Below are 23,166 nucleotides of genomic sequence, written 5' to 3' on the forward strand. Positions count from 1 at the left end.
GAATGCAAAAAAAAAAAAAATATATATATATATATATATATAATATATATTTTTTTTTTATTATATTTTTTTTGTAACTCACCGCTGTAAGATATTAGGAAGTCGTCAAAGATTTCTGTGACCATATGAAAACACAAGTTGCGGACCAACTGGTTTTACTCAGACCAATTGTTTTGTCATATGACACCCTCCCAGAACAAGAGCCGCGCTGCCTGGCCGTCATATGACAGCCGTCGGGCGGCAAGCAGTTAATGGGAAAGCCAAACTGTGTGAAGATACATATATATACATACATATATATGGTGAGAAGCACCTGCGGGCGCGCTCCCGTGATACAGCCGCTCGCTGTATCACACTGCCCCTCCCCCGGCGTGCCTCGTCATTGGATGTGATTGACAGCAGCACAGGCTGCTTCTAAATGGGAAACCTTCATTTTGTTTGAAGATATTAAAGATTCTAACTAGCAGCAAGAATAAGTGCTTACTTTTTAAAGAGCATCTGTCATTTCAGATCCATAGTGGTAGTGCCTGTTAGCGGGCATCCACTCACCTGCTGCTGCCATGTTTCTTACCTTGTGTCACTGCCACATCACCAGCCATCTGAGTAAACAGCAAGCTAGAGGAGGAGTCGCTGCGGGAGAGATGACAGTTGCGCTTTAAAATGATGATTTAAACCGAGTTGATTTTAAATTGAGCCTGTTTACTAGTGATTTCTAACATGATTTAAATCGACTTGATTTAAGTTTAACCCCTTCCCGCCGAGCGTACGCAGATGTGCGTACTCGGCTTCCGGGGGGTATACCAAGATGATGCCCGCACCTGCAGGCATTATCCCGGTACCGTTTTTTAGAGCGGGCGATTGGCTTTCCAGCCATAACAACCAAAGCAGCTAAAAGCCGCTCGGCTGTTATGCCGGAGGAGCGGGAGGGGACGTCCCCGCTCAATCGGGAGCACCGATCTCACATCCACCGCTTCCAGCAGCTAGGGAGGGACTGGAATGACACTGTAAGTGGCGTCATTCCAGTCTCCTAATTGTAAACACGGAAGCGACGTCATGACGTCACTTCCTGTTTACTCGGCTGCCAATGGCGCCGGATTTAAAAAAATATACAGTATTCAGAATCGCTGTTTTCGGCAATCTGAATACTTTGAAGTGTAAAGGAGGGGTGGGGGGTCTTTTAGACCCCCGATCCCTCCATAAAGAGTACCTGTCACCACATATTACTGTCACAAGGGATGTTTTACATTCCTTGTGACAGCAATAAAAGTGATCAAATTATTTTTTTTAAAAAACAATTTATTAATTAAAAAATTAATAAAATAAGAATTTTTTTTTTAAAGCGCCCCCCCCCCGTCGCCGCGAGCTCGCGCAGCAAAGAAAACTCATACGCAAGTCGAGCCCGCATATGTAAATGGTCTTCAAATCACACGTGAGGTACCGCCACGATCGTCAGAGCGAGAGCAATAATTCTAGAGCTAGACATCCTCTGTAACTCTAAACTGGTAACCAAAAATTTTTTTTAAAGCGTCACCTATTGAGATTTTTAGGTACCGTAGTTTGTCGTCATTCCACGAGTGCGTGCAATTATAAAGTGTGACATGTTTGGTATCTATTTACTCGGCGTAACATTATCTTTCACATTATGCAAAAAAATTGGGCTAATTCTATTGTTTAGTTTTTTTAAAATTCGTGAAAGTGTCCCTTTCACCAAAAAGTTGCGTTTAAAACACCGCTGCGCAAATACCGCGTGACATAAAATATTGCAACAATCGCCGTTTTATTCTCTAGTGTCTCTGCTAAAAAAATATATATAATGTTTGGGGGTTCTAAGTAATTTTCTAGCAAAAAATATGGCTTTTATCTTGTAAACACCACATGTCAAAAATAGGCTTAGTCATGAAAGGGTTAATCGTCCTTGAAATAAACCCCTTATGTGCTCTTTGTAGGAAAGATAAATTTAAGCAACTGTGGCTTTTTTTTTTTTCTTTTCATATTTAAGTTTTGAAACCGTTTATTTTTTTTTATTTTTTTATTTTATTTTTTTTTGTGCAAATCTACATTTTAATGCAGGATGCACCCTTGATAGCTGTGTCAGAGATATATATACAAAGATTTAAATATGTTTACAGCAGAAGCTGTTTGCATTTAGACTCTGTCTATAGTTTAAACTCCACATGGCACTATGGCATAAGTTACTTTACTTACCTGTAATGATGTATGTCCCTCAATGTGTAGGCTGCTGTGTAAAATCCTCACTGCAGGGTTGCCCTGTCCTCTTCCTGCTGCAGACATTCCTGTGCTGTGGGGTTGCCCTGTCCTCTTCCTGCTCCTGACATTCTAGTGCTGTGGGGTTTAACAGCTTTGGTTCTCCGGGCAAAGCTGCACTAAAGATGATCTGATGGTAACACGCCCCTTCCGGTCTTCTCCTCCATTGAGGAAAGTCGGTACCTATACTACCTGTTACTTGATCTGTAAATGGGGGAGATACTCTGACTCTGTACCATTCACAAATCGTCGACGTATCAGTCCAGAGACTGACGGCTATGCATTTTGGGTTAAGAATACATAATCTTTATCAAATAAAGACAACAGACATACAAAGTTAATTTTGCTTCATGAAACAGGTATTCGTACAAAAACAGCCCTAAAGCCACAGTCCTGAGAAACCTTTAGAATTATCCCCTGTATTACGCCATGTATATTTGTGTTCGCAGTGCCCTGAATGAACAAGGGACCTGCACTAATCTTAGGTACATATTGCAAAGTAATAGTGCAAGTCTGGCGTTCTGGCACTGTGCAAGGGGTTATAGCAGCTTCTGCTGCCCCCCCCCCCATGGTCAGATATTGCTGGAGGGAGAGAAAAGGGCAGGCAGTAGGGCTTGCAGCTTCCTACTTCCTATTGGGGACACATCGGAGGAAACCTTAGGCTGTGTCCTCCCCTCTGCTCAGCTAAGCAGAATGAGGGAGGAGGCAGCTTCTCTCGCCTCGACTACCCCAATACAGGGCACTTGCACCCCCTTCCTGCCCAGACCAATTTCCAGCTTTCAGTGCTGTCACACTTTGAATGACAATTGCTCGGTCATGCTACTCTGTAACCATGCGAAATTGTTATTTTCTTCACACAAATAGAGCTTTCTTTTGGTGGTATTTAATCTTTGGTGGTATTTAATTTTCCTTAAAAAAAAAAAATTTAAATACATTTTTTTGAAAGAAAACCCCCAGTTTTTCTTAGTTACTGTCAGTAAATTTTGTAAATAAGTAATTTTTCTCCTTCACTTATGGGCACTGATGAGGTATGAATATGCTGCACTGATATGGGCGGCACTGATAGCCAGCACTGACTTTGTTGATCAATGCCCTGATTACATACCTAGCTGTCCCCTGTGAGGAGATGTCGCTGATCGGCTCTCCTCTCCTCACACTCTGTCAGCGTGGAGCGCCAATTAACGGCATCTCCATGTTTACATGTGGCCAGCTGCGATTGGACACAGGTGGTCGCATGGTTAAAGAGCCGCGGCCGCGACTCTTTGCACAAATTGGGGTCACACCATCTCCTACCAACATTGCGCACGAGAACGGTTGTTCTGGGAAGCCGTCATATGATGTCCTCCCAGAACGAGAGCTGCACCGCCCAGCCATCATTTTGACGGCATTCGGCAAGTGGTTAAACGCGTTGAGGCTTGATTGCGTCACCGCGATATCACTTCCATCCACGAGACGCCTGGAATCTAACTGAGCTGTAGATTGCAGCACACATTACAGGTTGGCCGGAGCGACTTGCACAAAAACCGTGCTGTACAGGCCGGATGCCAGGTTTTAAACATCATAAAATGTGTTATTTATTTATTTTTTAAATTTAAATAAATCCACGGTTTTACGCTATAGGGAATTCCCCATTGTGTTTTTTCCTGAATAAAACCATCTGAGTGGTTCCCCTACCAATACAAGAGATGCCAAAAGCAATGGGAGACTTTGTGGTTAACCCTTTGAGAGAGTCACCATCTAGAACTAATAACCCAGGGGTGGATTGCCCACAGGCGGAGGTGACCATACTAGAAATGGTTGGTCCACATCTGGGGTGAGCGCACATTCTGCAGATTACCAGATCTCGTTGAGGTTTTTTGAAAGCTAAAAATAGGTCCCATGCAAACGTTTTAAATGAAGTAAATCCATTGTATTCATACTATTTTGGGGTTTTCTTTTCTGGCCCCGGTTGTCGCTTGTGAAATTACAAAAAAAAACACGGGAATAAAGTTGTTTTTTCTTTAGATTAGCTCCGTCTCCTCCTTCCTTTAACCCTACTCAGTTGAGCATGTGGCACATTCAGTGCTCTATCAAGTTTTTATGTTTTTATAAAACAAGTGATTGTTCCAAGACAAAATAATGCAAAAGAAAGACAAGTCGCATACCAGACCCCTGTAGTGGAGCCAGTCTGTCCGGTCCAAACATGCAGGTATTTTCACAGCCTCATGTAATTATTGGAGTCTGACATTTTTTTTTTTTTTTTTTTTTCCTTTTTCCTCCCTCATAACCGGCTTTGTGAAGTATTTGTAATGCTGCATGGAAAAGCATAAAGTGATTGTAGTGTAAAACCTTTTTAGATTTCGTTTTTTGTAATCCACCAGAAGAACAGTATTAGTTTTCATTGTTCAGATAATACTTTTAGGAAGGAATGCTGATGATTAATTTGTTGAGTAGGATGTACTAAACGTACAATCTAATATTCTGGTGTGGATTGTTGTGCATCGTAGGGAAATTTAAATACAAATTGCAGGCAAACATTATTTTTTTTTTTATTAATAAACTTTTCAATTGTCTGTTATGCTTTTTGGTGGTTGTCAGCCTCAGAAGACAAACTACATGAGGAGACACTTACCTGAGCTGCAGCAATCCACGTGCTCCAAAAGCTGGCCCAGGGGAGAAAAGTATAAATCGCCCCCCTCTGCATTTTGGCTACCAAGTTTCCCATATTAGATGTCTGTAAGAAATGAGCCGCTGCAGGTCAAATGTTCATCAAAGAAAGTGTTCTATGAACATTTTTTTATTTTTGTAGGCAAGTGTCACCCTAAAAATGTATCCTTAGAGTGCACTCTTAATGAACGTTCTTTTTGCATTATAGTATTTACATCTAATAGCGCACCTTTGCTTTGCCCTTTTTGGATTTATAAGCTCTGTTGTGCTCGAATTTTTGTGGCCTGAGCGGTGTCGACCTTGTCTTTTTTTGCTAAGCTTTCATTTTGCTACCATAACAATTTAATCAAAATGATCATACACAATATGGGTTTCCTGCATCTGAAAACGTGGTTTCAATATTATCTTTTATTGTTGCCTGCATGTTTTTCAACCAAGTGAAGTAGATTGTTATAGCAATGTCACAGCAGCAACTTTTTTAACATTTACAAATAGTGTTTTTTTTTGGGTTTTTTTGCTGGTGATGTGTAGCTAGAGTTGTTACTGTAGTTGGCCACTTTACGTCTACTATATGTCAGAGCTGCACGATTAATCACTAAAGAATCAAGATTGCGATTCAACCCCCCTCATGCTCTTTAAACAGCATTTCCTCAATTCAGTGCAGAACCATTCTCTGATCACTGCTGACAATTGTCAAAAAATAAAAATAATCAGGCAGCCTGCCAAGTATATCACAACGTCGCTTAGGCGGCATAAAGAGAAACATTTTAGTTCTTTTATATCAGTGGTCTCTAAACTGCGGCCCTTTGCTTGCCTTTATCCGGCCCTTGGGGCACTATCCTTCCCTCTGATATGAGACACTAGTCTGCCATGTCACATCGACAATAGAGTACCGTTTCTCCCACTCACACCACGAATGGGGCATTATTCCTCCCTATGATGCCAACAATGGGGTACTATTCCTCCCCCTAATACCAGATGTTTACTCCCACTGATACCGAGAAAATATCCAAGCCCGCTGGCCAAAGTCTGTCCCTCCTAGAGTCTGAAGGACAATAAATCGGCTTTGTTTAGAATGTTTTAACCACTTCCCGCCAAGGAAGTCATATGACGTCCTGGACTTTCACTGGGAATATCTGAAAGATGCCTGCAGCTACAGGCATCCTTCAGATATCCTTGTTTTCCATCAGCGATTCTGTGCACCGTGAGAACGATCATAGCGGCAGTTCCGCCGATTTGAGCATTCTTACAGACAGGAGGGGGACATTCCCCCCCGCCGGATGACGAGCATAGATATTTCCTCTCTATGACCGTCGGAGGCCCTGCCCACGGATTTAAACAAAGCAGTGGCCGCGGCTTGCTTTTACGATCTCATGCTTTCCAGCCTGGAGGAGAGATGTGGGACCTTATTGACCCCGCATCTCTCCATAAAGAGGACCTGTCACAAATGATTACTATTACAAGGGATGTTTACATTCCTTGTAATAGGAATAAAAGTGATAATAAAATGTTGTAAAAGGAAAGTAAAATAAATGATTTAAAACACCCCTGTCCCCGGTAGCTCGCTCTCACAAGCGAACGCACACATTCGTCCCGCCCACACATGTGAGGTTTCGCTGCGTGCCTTAGCATGCAAAGAACAATTCTAGCACTAGACCTCCTCTGTAACTCTAAAGATGTAACCTGTAAAAAAAACTAAAATTTTAAAAAATTGAAAGCGTCGCCTATGGAGATTTTTAAGTATTGAAATTTGGCGTCATTCCATGAGTGTGTGCAATTTTAAAGCGTGACATGCTGGGTATCTGTTTACTCAGTGTAACATCATCTTTCACATTATATTAAAAAATTGGGCTAACTTTACTGTTTATTTTTTAAATCATGAAACCGTTTTTTTTTCCCCCCAAATACCGTGCGAGATAAAAAGTTGCAATGATCACCATTTTATTCCCTAGGGTGTCTGCTAAAAAAAAAATATATATATATATATATATATATAACGTTTGGTTGTCCTGAGTAGTTTTCTAGCAAAAACAATTATGATTTTTACATGTAGGAGAGGAGTGCCAGAATAGGCCCGGTATGGAAGTGGTTAAAGGCTAAACCTTTTTCAGACACTTGTTGCTTACAAGGTAAAATCTGTATTTTTTTATTTTGCTAGAAAATAACTTGGAACCCCCAAACATGATAGATCAACAGATTATATATATATATATATATATTATAATATAAATTTATTCTCATTCCTCCTCATATGCTCCAAGAAGGTGGTATGAAAATCAAGGACAAAACAGGTGTGTGATCCCTTTTTTAAAAGTGTAACCTTTAGCTCCAACCGTTTTTTTTAATCACTTGTGCTGCCCATTTTATTAAAGAGGAAATAAACCCTTATGGGTTTACTTCCTCTTTCATTCCCTGCAAAGGCAAAGCATAATGGACTACTATGCATCGCATAGTAGCCCATTATGTGTCACTTACCTGACACAGGAGCCAGCGAAGTTGCCGCTGTCCCCTGTAGTCCGCCGCATCCATCTTCTTGGTGGGGTCTCGCAGCTCCGCCGCTGTCATTCGGCGAAGCCGCGATGATGTCACTCCCGCGCCTGCGCACGGGTGCCGACACGCGCGGCAGCTCCATTGTTGAGAATGCCGCGCTCAGTGCGCCTGCGCGTCGCTGTCTACGGCGCATGCGCCGTAGACCGCGGTGCCTGTTTTCGGGCAAATATCTCCTAAACCATATAGGTTTAGGAGATATTTCTTGGACCTACAGGTAAGCCTTAATCTAGACTTACCTGTAGGTCAAACTGGTTTGTAAGGGTTTACAACCACTTTAACACTTCCGCCTAGCAGCACTAGGATACCAGTTTCCTCTGGATACTCTGGTTTCCTCCCACACTCTATAAAGACATGCTCTTAGGTTAATTGACTCCGTCTAAATTGGCTCTAGTATATTGAATGTTGGTTGGGGACCTTCCTCCCACTACAACCATGGCAGAAGGCGGCACTCTTTTTGCAGTCAGTGTTTCGGCATATACTGCTTGCCAAGCACTTTGCAGCTGTACATAGTTATGTTACACATCAAGATTAAAGGAGGAATTATGAAGACCTTCATGGTTTTTCACATGGTTCTTATTTGTTATTTTAGCATATGCAAATTAAATATACTTCAACATAAATCTGTTTTGGGTTTTTAGCAAATATGTGAATTAACAATAAAATGACAGGAGGAGGTACATATAGAATTTTTTTTAAGCTACTAAACGGAACTGTTGTTGACTCGGAGTACATGCCGCTGGTTTAAGCTTTCCTGTAGAGATTTCTTGGTGGAAAGGTCATAAGAAGTTTACATAAATCTCTCTGAATCATAGCGAGTAAGCTTAATTGTTAGCGGTACATTGTAACCTGATCACCGGTTTACATTTATTTAAACACTCTCTCCAGAACCCTGACAATCCTAATTAAGCCAGCTTTAATTATAACCTGTTGTTGCACCATGCAGCGCTTTACCTGAATGACACATCTTGACTTGACCTTAGTGCAACACTGCTAACTCTTAACCCCTTAATTTTTACATCCAGCCACATTTCCCCAGATGGGGTGATACTTTTGATGATGTTTTTTTTTTTTTCTTTTTTTTTTTTTTTCTTAACTTGGCTTTGATTTAGTCCACAAGTCTAGGTGTATATCTATGGTATGGATAGGATTCCTATACACAGCTGTTGCCAATCTAATATTTGGAGGATGGGACAAAAAACAAAAAAAACCTTCCTTTTGTATATCTTTTGTCTGTTGGGGCGCCGAATATTCATAATATTCTGATTTAGCATAAATACAGCTTGATGTACCCAGCTTTCACAAGTTGGTGCCTTTTTTTTTTTTTTTTTTTTTTTTTTCAGAAGTTCGGAGAACCATTCACCGGAATTGGTGCTTTAGTGTCAAATACAGAAAAATATTCTTACTGTAATTCCCAACCAGTGTTGTCAGCCCTGCCTGCTAGACTATAGAACACATTGCATGCATTGATTTCTTCCCCAACAAAACAGTATTGCTGCCTTGACTTCCAAAAGTCTGCCCACACACTGAATGTAGGAAAAGGGCTCCCAACAGATGTATTGGGTTGGGGGGAATACGTCTCAATACTGTACTCCCAACAGCTGCCCCTGCAAGACTAAAATTTGGTAATGTCTGGACATGCACTTGAAAGGATAACTTTACCCTCCACGCCATGCAACAACCCCCCCCCCCCCCCCAACTAACTTTGGATACTTGACCACCCAGTGGGTCGAGTGCTGTCCATCTGAGAGCTTCTTTTTCCTGGCAGTGCACGATCCCGTGCCACCATGTTTCCCTGTGACATCGCCAGACTTTCGGCTGTTCCACATTCAGCCAGTATGCCTCATGATGTGCTAACAGGCCTGCCCCTCCTCTTTTCCTCAATGAAAGGCTATCCCTTCTGGGATATGTGACGTACATATTCTGTGAGGCGCAGCGGACATTGTACATGTCATTCACCTAAGGGGACTGAAGTGCTTGGGGAGGACATTTTAGATGAAAAAAAGATTGAAAAAAGCCATTTTCCAGCAGAGGACAGGAGGAGGGGCTGAGATGAACAAAAAAGTCAGTGCTACTACCCATACATCACATAGCAGAGCTCCCAGGTGCTTCATCCACAGTCGTTGGCTGAGTAGGGAAATGAGGAAAAGATGATCTGCACTCCGGTGATTGCTCTTAAAAAATGTAGTAATGTAGTATTAACAAGCCACAGTGACCAAACGCAAAGGGGAGAAAGGATGACACGTTTCAGCCTATAAGGCCTTAGTCTTAGTCCCGGAGAGACGGGATTGTGCTGGGCGGCTGAAGGTCCACTATAAAGATGAATTCCAAGTATGCTATATTATACATAGTTGCATATAACTATGTATATACCATAATGACCTATGGTTAAACTTGGAGTGCCGTTCAAAGCAGAGCAAAAACAAATTCCTCCGGTCCTCCGAGGTCATGGTGTCATCTGTGTTCATTCATCCCCTGGTGATAGATTCATTATATGCAGAGAAAGTCCTAGCTCTGAGCGAGCCTCCTCTATGAATATGTCCCGGTGGGTGGAGTGAAACTTTTGGCGGGGGGGCGTGGCCTGTGAAGGCAAGCTGTCTGAGGCTGTTTCACACTGATGCTCATACTTTAATTGGTTTGGATGTGCGGCTCTCTTTGCATTATATGTATATAGCATACCTGGCTGATGCCCCTGGAACCTGGAATCACTGAAGCAGGCACTGCTGCTCCACAATCTCCACTTGCTTCCAGGTCCCATGTTGGGTGTCCAGCCTGATGCATTGTGAATACAAGTTTTACCACTCACCACATTCACTATTCAGAGAATTTTTTGCGTTCTCTAAATGAATGCAAAACGTTCCCTGATTGGGTGTGGTCGAGACTTTCATGTCACCACCCTGCCTCATCCAATCAGTGAAAGCTTTTTTTATTCAAACCAAAAAATGAAAAGCATTCTTTGAATGGGATACTTGCCAGCCTCTTGTGTTCAGTAAGTAGTTAAGCTGCTACCTACGGTACCAGAAAGTAAATTGCGATCACTGGAGTAGCGGTGTCTACATTAGTGATATCCAGCTTCCAGGGGCATTGACCAGGTATGGTAGATGCATAGTTAAATTGGTCAAAGGTTCAATGTATAATGTAGCAATGCCTGGAATTATTTTATTCAAAAATTCGCTTACCAGTGATTTGTTAAATGCATTTCTTGACCCCAGCTCTATGCTTTTACATTTTTTACATTTTTTTTTTTTAATTTAATAAATATATTTTAAAATCCTTTGCTTATATTTTTAAAATCACATGACAGTTTTGAATACATTTGCATACTTTGCATTTAATGCATACTGTGCAAAATATTTCTGTGCTTTGTAGTACTTGGGTGCTTCTGATGCATCTTGAAAGTTGAAATTTAATGATCTAACGTTTTAATGAGTAAAAAATGTAATGAATATCTGATCATTTGTAGGGTGAGCTTTTGTATATACCTTGTGATTTTTGTGCCCGTAACAGATCAATTCCTCAGCGTTTTGTAGGTCTTTTTATAATTGGCTAATACTCGTTTGAAAACAATTAGTGCATCTTTCAAACAAAGTAAACTTGATTAAATAATTACACTAATAATGGGCAGTAATGGAATACGAAGGGTTATCGCAAAACGAATCCCTGAGTAATGGAATTGGTGTATCTCTGATTTTTCTCCTTGCCATTCCCAGTGTACAGAGGAACAAGACGAGCGGTTATGGGAAATAAGGGGGAGCCACTGGAGGCCAGTGAAGAAAACGAGACCTTATCTGAAGCAATTAATCAAGAAACTCGTATGGTGGGACAATTATTCAAAGCTAATTCTAAAATAGCTTTAGAGCCCCAGGTCCTGAGATACTTTTCCAGAATTTTGTCAAGGTCATTGAGAGCAGCGGGGCAAGTCCTGCATAAAAATGAAGGCATCACTTGAGCTGGTTAATAGTTTTATATTGTATTCGTGTTTACTGCAGAACCGTGTGATGTAAAAGAGCTGACCGGTGTTTGTGTGACTAATGGAAGGTTGTGTTTCTCCCCAAAGGTCAGTTCTGGCAGTGATATATATTATAACATATATGAATAATTTGTTAACATTTTTATGGCATTAGAAGATAATTTAAATGCCAGCCCCACCCAAAACAATAATGTCCATTTTATGTGGCGGTGGTCATTTCAAGGGTACTTGTAGGAGTGGAGAAGGCCAAAACTATTGTTTTAAGTCTAACTGGCCTTTGATTTGGGTGATTTTAGTGCTCTACTTGTCTTCATCTAGAACAGGGGTGCCCAACGTTTTCAAGAGCGAGGGCCCCTTAAGCAGCTTGTTAACCGGTCGTGGGCCACAATAGGTGGAGCTGGCGGATGAGCCGTCCATGTCCATTCTGCATATGCAGAGCAGACACAAACTGCTGTACACTATGGGCCCTCCGATCCGCCCAGATGGAAGGGGATGGATCCGCTTCTGTTAGTGTGTTTTTGTGTTTTTTTTTTTTGTTTTTTTTTTTTAGCAGATTGGAGGTAGGTGGGTGTAAACACACAAGTTCATTTACATCTGCCACTCCATAGAGGTGAATGGAGGGTCCTATCAAACCAATTGTGTGAAAGGGGACTAAGGCTGCTTTCACACTGATGAGCTGCAGTTTACCCGCTCCCTGAGTCCAGCGCAATTCACCTGTGGCTTTTCTGTGGTCTAGCTGCACTTTGCTATAGACTTCTATTATATCCTGCAGGTGCTCTTTCAGAAAGCTCACCAAACCCACAGGTAATAACAGAAATGTTTAGCGCAGTGCAGGTAACCCACAGATGCACTGCATCTGCGGATCAGTTTGAAAGCAGCCCAGTAACCAGTGCAGAACTGATATTACCATATATACACTGATTTTAGTATTAAACATGCCTTTAATAACAGTGTTCCATTCAGGTATGGCCGGCTATTGCTGTCCCAGGCAGAGTGCATTTGGTATCACTCCGCCTGTGACAGGAGTCGGCTCTAGGCAGAAAGCATCGACTTATGCGGCTCTGCTTCATAGCCATTTTCTTCCTCTACCGCCGGCTTCAATCACAACACTGATGCACTGGGATGGCCGGTCAGCAACCTGCGATCTGGGCTTGCCAACCCATCATCCCAGAGCAGCAGGAGGTCGTTGGCCACATGAGAGGGCTCCAGGCCACTGGTTGGGAACCTTTGATCTAGAAGTATGTTACATTGTTTTTTTTTTTTTTGTTTGTTTTTATCAGTTACTGTTTCCAGGCTGTTGAGCACAATGTATAACCGATTTGTATAGTATAATTATTCGGGCATGTACAATATTATATCTTGCCTTAAAAGGATTGGATATAATTCTTAGAAGCTGTAAAAATTCACGCCTTTGATATCGCTCATATTGCAATATCCTGGGGAATTTCCATTGTATAAAAGTACACTCGTTGAGAAAGAGAGCCTTTGGTAAGGACCATTTAATTCTGAATTTGATTACATGACCACTCCTGATGAACTGGCCAAAATTTTCTTAGTCGATTGCCCTGTCGGCCCCCTCCTTCCCTACGTTCTTTGATTGAAGGAGCTGAGCAGAAACTTAACACTGAGCAGCAGCTGCAATCAAATGCAGCCGTTGTTTGGGGTTTTTTGGACAGTCCTCGGTGCTGACTGCCAAAATACAGTAGCTGGCATTGCAGATTCACCACCCGTGCTCTATAGTGTGGATGGAGGTATCTGGTAGATATTTTCCACTAAGCCTGCAGGCTGAACAAGAGGAAAAAAAATATCCCATTGTAAGGCTAGCTTAACACTTAAAGGAGAAGTCCAGACCTGAACTTTTTATGTAGTAGACCTTAGCGATGGTTTTGGATGGACAAGGATCTACCTTGGAATTGTTTTATTGATACTTTGTTCACGCTGTTATTCGCATATCAAAGCTGTATTTGAAATGAATCCGCATCATCTAAAAATTCATAGAAATTGTGCATACTATTCACATTTGGTTCTAAAGCCTGTAGGTTTTATTATTTTTTTTACCTTAATGCATTTGCGGCCCACGGTCTGGTTTCATGCGGTCCCACTGGTGATTTGTATATGTATATATATCTTTTGTGGCCGCCCCCAATCTCCGTGCGATTTGTTGGGGGGCCACAAAAGATATCTACTGTATTTATCATTCCTCGGAAGGGACAGGGACAGGAAGGGGGCAGGGACAAGTGCCATCAGGTTATATACAAGGAGAATCTCCTGTTAACTCGGCGGCCTCCTGGGCTGGCATTGGACGACTGTTCTGTCTATCATAGGAGGCGTGGCATTGTATTAAAGAGGCCGCCAAGTAAACGGTACATTCTTTTGTATGTAATCTGTTGGCATCCCGCCCCCTCCTAGTCCCCTCCGAAGCTGCAGATGGGCATTGATGAGGCTGCACTGATGGCAATGTTGAGGCTGCATTCATGGCAGTGGTGAGGCTGCAGATGGGCACTGACCCTTATTTTGCTTCATTTCTTTATTTAAAATGTAATTTTATTTTTATTTTTTTCCTGAAACATCCCTCTTAAAGTGAAGGTGCATGTTATGCGCCAATAAATACAGTATATCCAAATAACACACCAGAGCTCATCCTTGGACTCTTCACCCCACACACAGCCACAAAGGCAAGATAATTCTTGTTGGGCAGTGTATTAGTTAATTTGAATTAGAATTTTAATGTTTCAAAGAATGTCAGGCAAAATGGTCGCCCCTCACGCATGTTTACTTAATCAAACCCCACTTTGAAAAAAGTTTGGACACCCCTGTCTTAGAGCAACGAGTTGAGCATCCTTTTTTTTTTTTTTTTTTCTTTTTTTTTTGCAATTTTAGTTCTTAGATACAATAAGTAGGGCTGCAACTAATGATTATTTTTATAATCAATTAGTTGGCAGATTATTATTATTACTAATAAAAAAAATTAAAAAGACCTGAAATACTATTCTGCAGATTTTCAGACAGGGCCCTAATATTATAATGCATGACCATTCCTTGTCGTATATACTGGTATCCTGTTGTGTCTATTCCTCCCGGGAACACCAATGATGGGGCACTATTCCCCCCCCCCCCCAAGGAACATCAATGGGGCACTATTTTCCTCCCCCCCGCAACACTAATGGGGCACAATCCCCCCCGCCCCCTCAAGGGGCAGTTGTCAACTTGTCATCACAATGTACTACTACTGAGTATTGTATACAGCCGCTACCTTATATCACACCCACTTCTCGCCTCTCTATTCCCTCGAGGCAGCAGCGGGCAGTGCTGAGGGGGGGACCTGAAGTCAGCGAGGAGGGGAGGCGCGGACGTGCCTGGTCACGTGAGCGCCTCTGTATTCTCATGAGAATACGGTGGTGCCGCCACCTTGTACACAGAATTCACTGGCACGGAGCCGGGACTGGCAGGGAAGAAGGTGCCGTTAGACCAACTAATCGATAATAAAAATTGTCAACGATTTTCATTATCGATTAATCATTGCAGCCCTAATCATAAGCTTATATAGTATGTGTGCATTATTTATCAGTGTATCTCAGTATGCTTTAAGCCAAGTTTACAGTGCTGCACTGCGGCATTGTATGAAGATGTGTTGGTTCATTGCAGTAACATTCGTTTTTAATGGCACCCCAACTTGCCTTTGTTGTAGTGCATACTATAGAACAGCCGCGTATATGAGGAGTGATATATTACAAAAAAATAGGGGACACACCTCTAGGGCTGAAACAATTAATCGATATTATCGATAATGAAAATCGTTGACAGCGATGATTATTATCGATTAATTGGTCCGCACCTTCCTCCCTGCCGGTCCGTTCTGTGTATCCTCCTGTGTCCTACGCATGCGCCACGTCTGCGAGCATGCAGCTAAGCTTGCTCGCATTCTCCACCCTGCCGACGTCCCGCCAGCAACGTGCCCCCTCGCCGGGCCACTTTCCAGCGCTGCCGTGACTGGAGGTTGTGCTCTGCACATGCGTGCATCCATCTCCCGGCTTCGGGTTGCCCTCCGCGCCATTCGGAGGAGTCAGCCGAGTCACCTGTGGCGGGTCCGGACTGAGACTTCCGCCCCACACCACCGGCACACCGAGGAGGAGCTGCTGTCACCATGAAGGGGTGAGAGAACCCGAGACACCGGAGGGGGGCAGGGGGATCACTGAGAGGAGGTGGGGCAGTGACGCCATGTGAGAGGGGAGGAATGTGTCATACTGGGGGGGGGGGGGGGGCGGGGCGGGCACTGTGTGTGTGTGTGTGTGTGTGTGTGTATGTATATATGTGTATACATACATACATATATATATATATATATATATATATATATATATATATATATATATATATATATATATATTGTTTATGTATAAAATATGTGTAAAAGGTAAAAAAATTAATTAAAAAAAAGCTGAAAAAGGGGAGAGAAAAAAAATATATATGTGTGTGTGTGTGTGTGTGTGTAAACAATATATGTATGTGTGTGTGTGTGTGTGTGTGTGTGTATATATATATATATATATATATATATATATATATATATATAATATTTGTCCTCAATGTATACTTTCTATGGAATAAAGGAGGGGGGGGGGGGGTTTATGTCTATTATTATTCTCTTTATATATACACATACTTGTATGAATAAAGCAGGGAATCTGACATTCACCATTCTTTCTTTGCGATTAATTCTCCCTGCCCCATGTGTGTCGCATGGAGGAATAGTACCCCATCATTGGTGTTTTATTCTGCAGTTTGAGTGTAACACTCAGTTTTTTCATTAGTACTTTTAAATAAATGGAAACATGGCATATTACGTTTTTTTTTTATCCAATTAATCCCAAAAATAATTGGCCCATTAATCGATTATGAAAATAATTGTTAGTTGCAGCCCTACCTCTTTTTGGTGCATTAGGTATTTAAATAAATTGGCTGCCTTTACCCCTTAACAGGCAGCAGCGGTGCATACATGACCTATACAACTACCAATCAGGTTTAGACTTTCACTCTCCAGCTGTCCTGTCCAGAGCAATACAAACCCCTATTGGAGACAACGCCGGGATGATTTATTTTTGTCTGTAAGCCAAGAAAGTGTGCACTTTGTTGTCCTGAAAGATATTACTCCTCCTAAACTTGTGCGTGGTATGTTACTATAATCACAAATGGCACAAATGAGTTGATTTACGAGGCCAATTTATTGTATCTGCCAGGCAGGGAAAATGGGTGGATGTATCCTTTATCATAAACTATATCATAAATAACCAGGTGCTTTAAATTCTCATGTGGTGTCAGCAGCCAGTTCCTGTAAACATCCTGGTCTGGTGTGTAGTCATAGAAACCTATTGCTGTTATCTGGGCCTTCTGCCTTTGTGATATAACAGCATTACCATATATATTAGTCCATTCATAATGTTAGGTGGCATTCTTGGTGTGTGGACGAGGCATCTTCGCTGTGGAGCACATGCAAATATGAATTGCTGGCATCTGTATTTGTTAGCAGTGCCAGAAGTCTCTTTATTTTCACGCTGGTTTTAATTGCAGTAAATCTATGACAGATACAGCATGCTGTATTCCATCCGTAATAATAAAAAATCCACATGAATGTCCAGATTTAAGTTGTATGTCTAGTCCTTGTTATAAGGAAAGTTAGCCACTTTGAAACCAGGATTTTTTGGGCACTTTTTGGCTAAGGCTACATGCCCACAGATGTTTTTAAAAAAGGGGGGGCTGTAAAGCCAGTATAGACGCCAGGAAAAAAGCGGCATTAATGCGATTTTTTTTCTCCACATTTTGCATTGAATTCAATACTCCCTGCTGGCTTTCAGGCGCGTTTCTCTCTCTATTCTAAATCAGTGGTTCCCTATGGGAGCCCATTGATTTGAATAGAGGTCGCACCAGAAGTTGGATCAAGAGGATCCACCTTGCGGTGCAACTTGTGTGCTGAGAATCTTGAGAGGGGGAACCCAGTGAAAATGTAAAAAAAAAATTGTGTGAGCCCCCCCCCCCCCAGACAATGCCAGACCCTAAGGTCTGGTATGGATCTTAAGGGGAACTGCCGCACCAAAAAAGATCCATACCAGACCCTTATCTGAGCATGCATGCAGCCTAGCAGGTCAGGAAAGGGGAGCCCACCCTGCCCCAGAGCAACCAACCCCCCCCATGTGTTGAGGGCATGTGGCTTGCTATGGTCCAGGAGAGTGGGGCACTCGCCCCCCTTTCCTGACCTGCCGGGCTGCGTGCCCGGATAAGGGTCCAGTATGGATCTTGGGGGGGGTGGGGGGGGGGGACTGCCACGTCCATTTTATAATTTTTTTTTTTTTGTTGGTTCCCGTTAAGATCCATACCAGACCACAGGTATCGTCTGGTATCGTCTGGTATCGTCTTGGGGGGGGGGGGGGGGCTGGGGTAACCTCTCGCAAACTTTTTTTTTTTTTTTTTTTTTTTTTTTTTTTTGCTGGGTTCCCCCCCTCAAGATTTTCAGCACACAAGTCGCACCACAAGTTGAGCCTCTTGATCTGACTTATGGTGCGACCTCTATTTAAATCAATGGTCTCCCGTAGGGAACCATTGATTTTGAATGAGACAAACGCTAGATGCGGCTTTACACAGCGTTAAGCCTCGTTAAATCTCGTTTAGCACCTTTTACCGGCATCTGACGTTTTTACAGCTCTAGCACTGGAGCCTCAGAACGCACTGGTCCTGGGTTTTTTATTTTGCCGCTTAAAAATGGTAATGCCATTTACAGCTCAAAAAACACCATGGTGGGCATGAGGCCATAGGCTAACACGGAGCGGTGTTTTTATAAGCTGCAAAAATGCTCACAAAAGCTTTCTTCCCCCTCAGATCCGATCTTCCCCCATTGCACATCCAAGTGCACAGTAGTTTTGCCTTTAGTAAATCAACCCCATAGAGCAGGGTTCTCAAACTGGCAGCCCTCCAGCTGTTGCAAAACTACAAGTCCTGAGGGAGTCATGCTTGTAACTGTGTCAGCCTTGCAATGCCTCATGGGACTTGTAGTTTCGCAACAACTGAAGGGCCGCCAGTTTGATAACCCTGCCATAGCGTATGGTCAAAATGTAAAATCATTTTCTTTTCCACATTTTATTTCAGTTATTTCTAGCCTATTCCTGTTAATCTGAATGTTCTTAAAGTTTGTACATTTTGTGACATGTAATCACTATGCTCTGTGAGTAGGCACTGCTGTTTCAGACATTTCAGAGCCTGCCTTCTGAACTAGAGGTGATGAGTGGAAGATATTCAGGAGGTGGAGACGGTAAAGGAATCTCTGCCTGCAGGCAGCTAGATACCATGGGATATGTAGTCCTTAAAAATGAAAAGTATACAGTAGAGGAGAGGCTGCAAAGCATGCAGGGAATCAAGGAAATTGTGGATAGAGATGGGCTACAGACAAGTAGAACTTACTACCTGAATGGATTTTCTTTTTTTTTTTTTTTTTCCACGTAAGCTTGTATTGGATTGTTAAAAAGAACTATTGTTTGTATTTCTAGAACAATGTTAATGTTCTAAAATGAAAGTGTACCCAACAACTCCTTTAAGAGATCATTGACTCGTTTATTTACTTTCTTTTATGATATTGTTTCTTCTACAGTGCAATAAACGTAGGCTTTTATAACCGGTTACCATAGAAAGAAAGTGGTGGGGCTGAATTGTATTTTTTCACTTCATATACTACTACAGCAGTCATTTTTCTCAAGTTCCCTGTAGGCATTGCATGTCTCAGATAACTGGTGTGTAAGTGGAAGAACAGTGCCGCGGCCACACTTGACCTTAGGCCACTGGGAATAACCTTTGACTGTTGACCAGCAACAGTGCAGAAACAAGCGGGGCACTGCTGGTTACATTTGCATATAAATAATATGATGCATGTTATGTGTCAATGAGACAGATAATTTTCTAATGATTAAATTCATTTTTTTTTTTTTTTTAATGGTTAGTAATGTTAAATGGCAAGTTTGCTCAAAACCATTATTTTTAGTATATTGTGGATGCTGACAATCTGACTAGTTTTATGTCTTGGATTTTTTATTTTTTTTTGTAATATTGGCTGGTTCAGCAGAAGCTGGCCGACGTTCATCCCGTGTGTTCAACAGCATGTCCTAGAAATGCTGAGCATGCATGCTGGAAACACAGAAGCTTATCAGCATCCAATCAGAGCTTGCAGCTAATGGCTGTAATCGGTTGCTTGTTGTGTTCTGGTGGGGGCGAGGAAGAAGTCTCCCTGTCGGAACACGATAGATTAGCCGGGAGATTGCTGTACCAACATTGCACAGTTAGTACAACGAGGACATAGGTTGAATAAAGACACCAGTCCATCCAGTTCAACCTGAGTGAACTACAATTGTCCCTACTCACATCAGTCCCTACCCTCAAGGAGCCCACAATCCAAAGTCCCCATTCATATACTAGGGCTAATTTTGGACAGAAGCCAATTAACCTACCTGCATGTCTTTGGATTGTGGGAGGAAGCCAGAGCACCTGGAGGAAACCCACGCAGGCACAGGGAGAGCATGCAAACTCCAGGCAGGTAGCGTCATGGTTGGGATTCGAACCAGCGACCCTTCTTACTGCTAGGCGAGAGTGCTACCCACTACACCACTGTGCCGCCCATATCACCACTGTGCCACCCAGGTCCACCCGGATGCCTTTTTTTTTTGTTCAGCTCGCTGGGATGAACGAAAAAAACAAATGGTGTGTACCATGCTTCAGACTTGGCAGATGGGAGACCCTTTTCTCGATTTTATAAAAAGCTTGTAAATATGGCAACTTGAGTCATTGGCGGCCTCTAAACCTGAAATAAGTTTTGTTTGGGCTGGCCCTTTGTTTTACCAAAATCAGACAGCTGTCAATCTTGGTTTGGGATCGTTCAAAACAAATAAATGTTTCATTTTTTTTTGTTTCTGACATTGCTGTTGTGTTGAAACAAATGTGTTTTTTTGTAAAACATTGTAATAATTCTGTTCCTTTCTCATACAGAGGAAGAAGAGGAGCAAGTGCCTACAGATGGTGGGACATCAGCTGAAGCTATGCAAGTTCCTCTTGAAGAAGCAGAGATGGAGGATGATGATGAAACCATTAATGATGAAAACTTTTTGCATAAAAGACCTCTGGAGAGTCCAGAAATGCAAGACATGCCTTTTGCAAAACGCCAACGAATAATGAACGCTAAAGGCGATATTTTAGATGGAGCATTAGAACCACGGGAACCACTTAGTTCAATAAATGCTCAGAAGGTTTCTCCTATTCTTTCACCCAATCACATACAGGACAGTTCAGGACTGGCTCTTCCTGTCTCAGAAGCATTAGCTTTGTCTCCTATTTTAAAACCCCAAACCCCCTCCAAACAGTTAGAATCTAAAACGCTGACCTCTAAGTCTAAATCAAAAGGTTCACCAGGACAAAAAAACAAATCTCCTAAATCCACACCTCTGGCAACAGTACTTGGCAGTCCTATACGGTCACCTAAATCTGGTCCAAAAGAAAAGAAATCTCCTGGACGTGCTAAAAGTCCAAAGAGCCCCAAAAGCCCAAAAGCTTCTGGAGCTTCTACTCAGTTGCCTGTGAAGGCGGAAACCCCAAACCGTACACCACTAGTTGCACTAAGTGAAAAGGCAGGAAAGGATAACGTACAGGTAAAGCAAAATCAAATGGTGCAAGATTCTGAAAAAATAAATGCAGAAAATCCGTCTAACAACAAACCATCAGTGACTGAAAATACTATTGAAGATTCAATTGATGCTGTAATTGCTCGTGCTTGTGCTGAGCAAGAGCCTGATCCATTTGAGTTTTCTTCGGGTTCGGAGTCTGAGAGTGAAGTATTTACTAGTCCTAAGAGACTTAGCATAACCGACCCTGCTACACCTAAAATGTCAGTTCCTAACAGCAGTCTTATTAAGGCTTGCAGCACACCACTTCCCGGTTCAGGCGGAACCTCCAGTTCCGATGTTTCATGGACAATGGATGACTCCATAAATGAGGTCATTCGAAAAGTCAACCAAGAAACGCCATCAAATAACCCCATCAGTCAGCCATGTTTCTCTTCTCCTTCAGCCTCTCCTCCTACTCCTGAACCACTTGTCAAACTTCACGAGGAGAAGGTTAAGCTGGTTTCACCTGTAGAGCCAAAGAAGAAGACAAAGAAAGAATTAAAAGCAAAGATGAAGAAAAAAGACAAGGAAAAACAGAAGGATAAAGAAAAGAGCAAGGAAAAGAACAAAGATAAAAAAGAAAAGGAAAAAGACAAAGATGGTAACAAGGATTCAAAACTTCAATGGAAAGACTCAATCAAAGATGAAGACTTAGAAGTCCACAAGTTAAAAATAAAGGATGCAAATGACTCGGACTTGAAATCAAAGCAAAAAGAAAGCAGTGGGAAGAAAGATAAGGAAAAGCATAAGGATAAAAAGAAAGATAAAGAAAAGAATAAAAAGGATAAAGAAAAAAAAGAGAAGGGAAAAGATAAGAACAAAGAGGAAAAGTTAAAAACTGTACCACCAACACCGGTTTTGCTAACACCAAAAGATATTTCACTTCCAGTGATAAATGCTCCCAATGCTGTTAGGCTGCCTGCTCTGATGCCTTCTTTGTCACCATTACTTCCTGAAAAGGTAGTAGAAGAGAAAGAGAAAACTAAGGAGAAGGATAAGAAAAAAGATAAGAAAGAGAAGAAGAAAAAGAAGGACAAAGAGAAAGTAAAGGACAAAGAAAAAGATAAAAAAGAAAAGGAAAAGAAAGACAAAGATAAGGAAAAGCATAAACATGACAAAGTAAGGTTATACATTAATGTGTATCATTTGTTTATGGGGATTTAAAAAGGTTGAACCTTACCACACACTTGTTTATGATTTGGGCCCCTGCTTGTGGTTCCATGGAGAGGCCCTTGTCACTGGTAACTCTGGTTTGCAAAATCTGAAATCTTGATCTCAGATTTTGCCTACAGCACTCAGGAAAATCTGAAATTGCTCTTGATCTAGATAGGCTAGTATTGCTGATCTCGGTTTTGAAGATCTTAATTACTCCATTCTGTGGTTTTTGAAGGCTTGTGTAGTTTAAGTCTGCAGCTAAAAACAAATCCTAATAGCGTTCAGGAATATGTTTAAATTTTGTTAAATCAAAATCCAAATTCTACTTGGCATAAGTATACAATCTCCAAAATTCTTCTAGATTTGTATCTTTTTCTCAGTGCAGGTTTCCACAATAATATGAGAGAGGTGTAAATTCATAAAGACACTGGCTTTATCACGGGGGGATGATAGTTGTAAGACCAAGTTTTCCAGCCTGTCTGAGGTTCCCTTTAAAAGCATTTGGTCAGCATGAATCTTTTGTTGCCATTGACATCCAATACAGATTAAAAAATCTTGTTTATGGATGCCTGTTGATATCCAAAGGCTATGGGAGAGGGATTTTCCAGCCACGATTAAAGCCCAACTCCAGTTAAACTAAAATGCCTACCCTGCAGTGGGGCTGCACAAGCACTGGAGGGGTATATGCTGTAAAAAGCATTTACTTACCCGCCCCTCTACTCCCCTGGATGATGGCACTCTTCCATAATCCAGCATTGGATTGTTTCTTGGTGTCCTCACATCAGTTGCAGGGCTAAGAACTCTGCAATCTTCTTGATGACACCAAAGGACCTTGAACTGTTGAAGTGCAGGGAAGAAGAAGCTGTGGGGTCTGGTCTAGCACCACAGAGG

General features: G+C 42.0%; 1 protein-coding gene across 1 annotated transcript in view; it reads left to right on the forward strand.

Annotated features, from left to right (window-relative positions):
* Positions 1–23,166, forward strand: part of TAF3 (TATA-box binding protein associated factor 3) — a 155,164-nt gene that overhangs the window by 103,056 nt on the left and 28,942 nt on the right. The window contains exon 3 of the mRNA XM_077472061.1: positions 20,450–22,239. Within this exon, the coding sequence (XP_077328187.1) occupies positions 20,450–22,239 (1,790 nt within the window). The remainder of the gene's footprint in view (positions 1–20,449; positions 22,240–23,166) is intronic.

Source organism: Lithobates pipiens, unplaced genomic scaffold, assembly GCF_037356315.1.
Source record: "Lithobates pipiens isolate NorthernLeopardFrog02 unplaced genomic scaffold, aLitPip1_a1.2 Scaffold_8, whole genome shotgun sequence".
Lineage (NCBI taxonomy): Eukaryota > Metazoa > Chordata > Amphibia > Anura > Ranidae > Lithobates > Lithobates pipiens.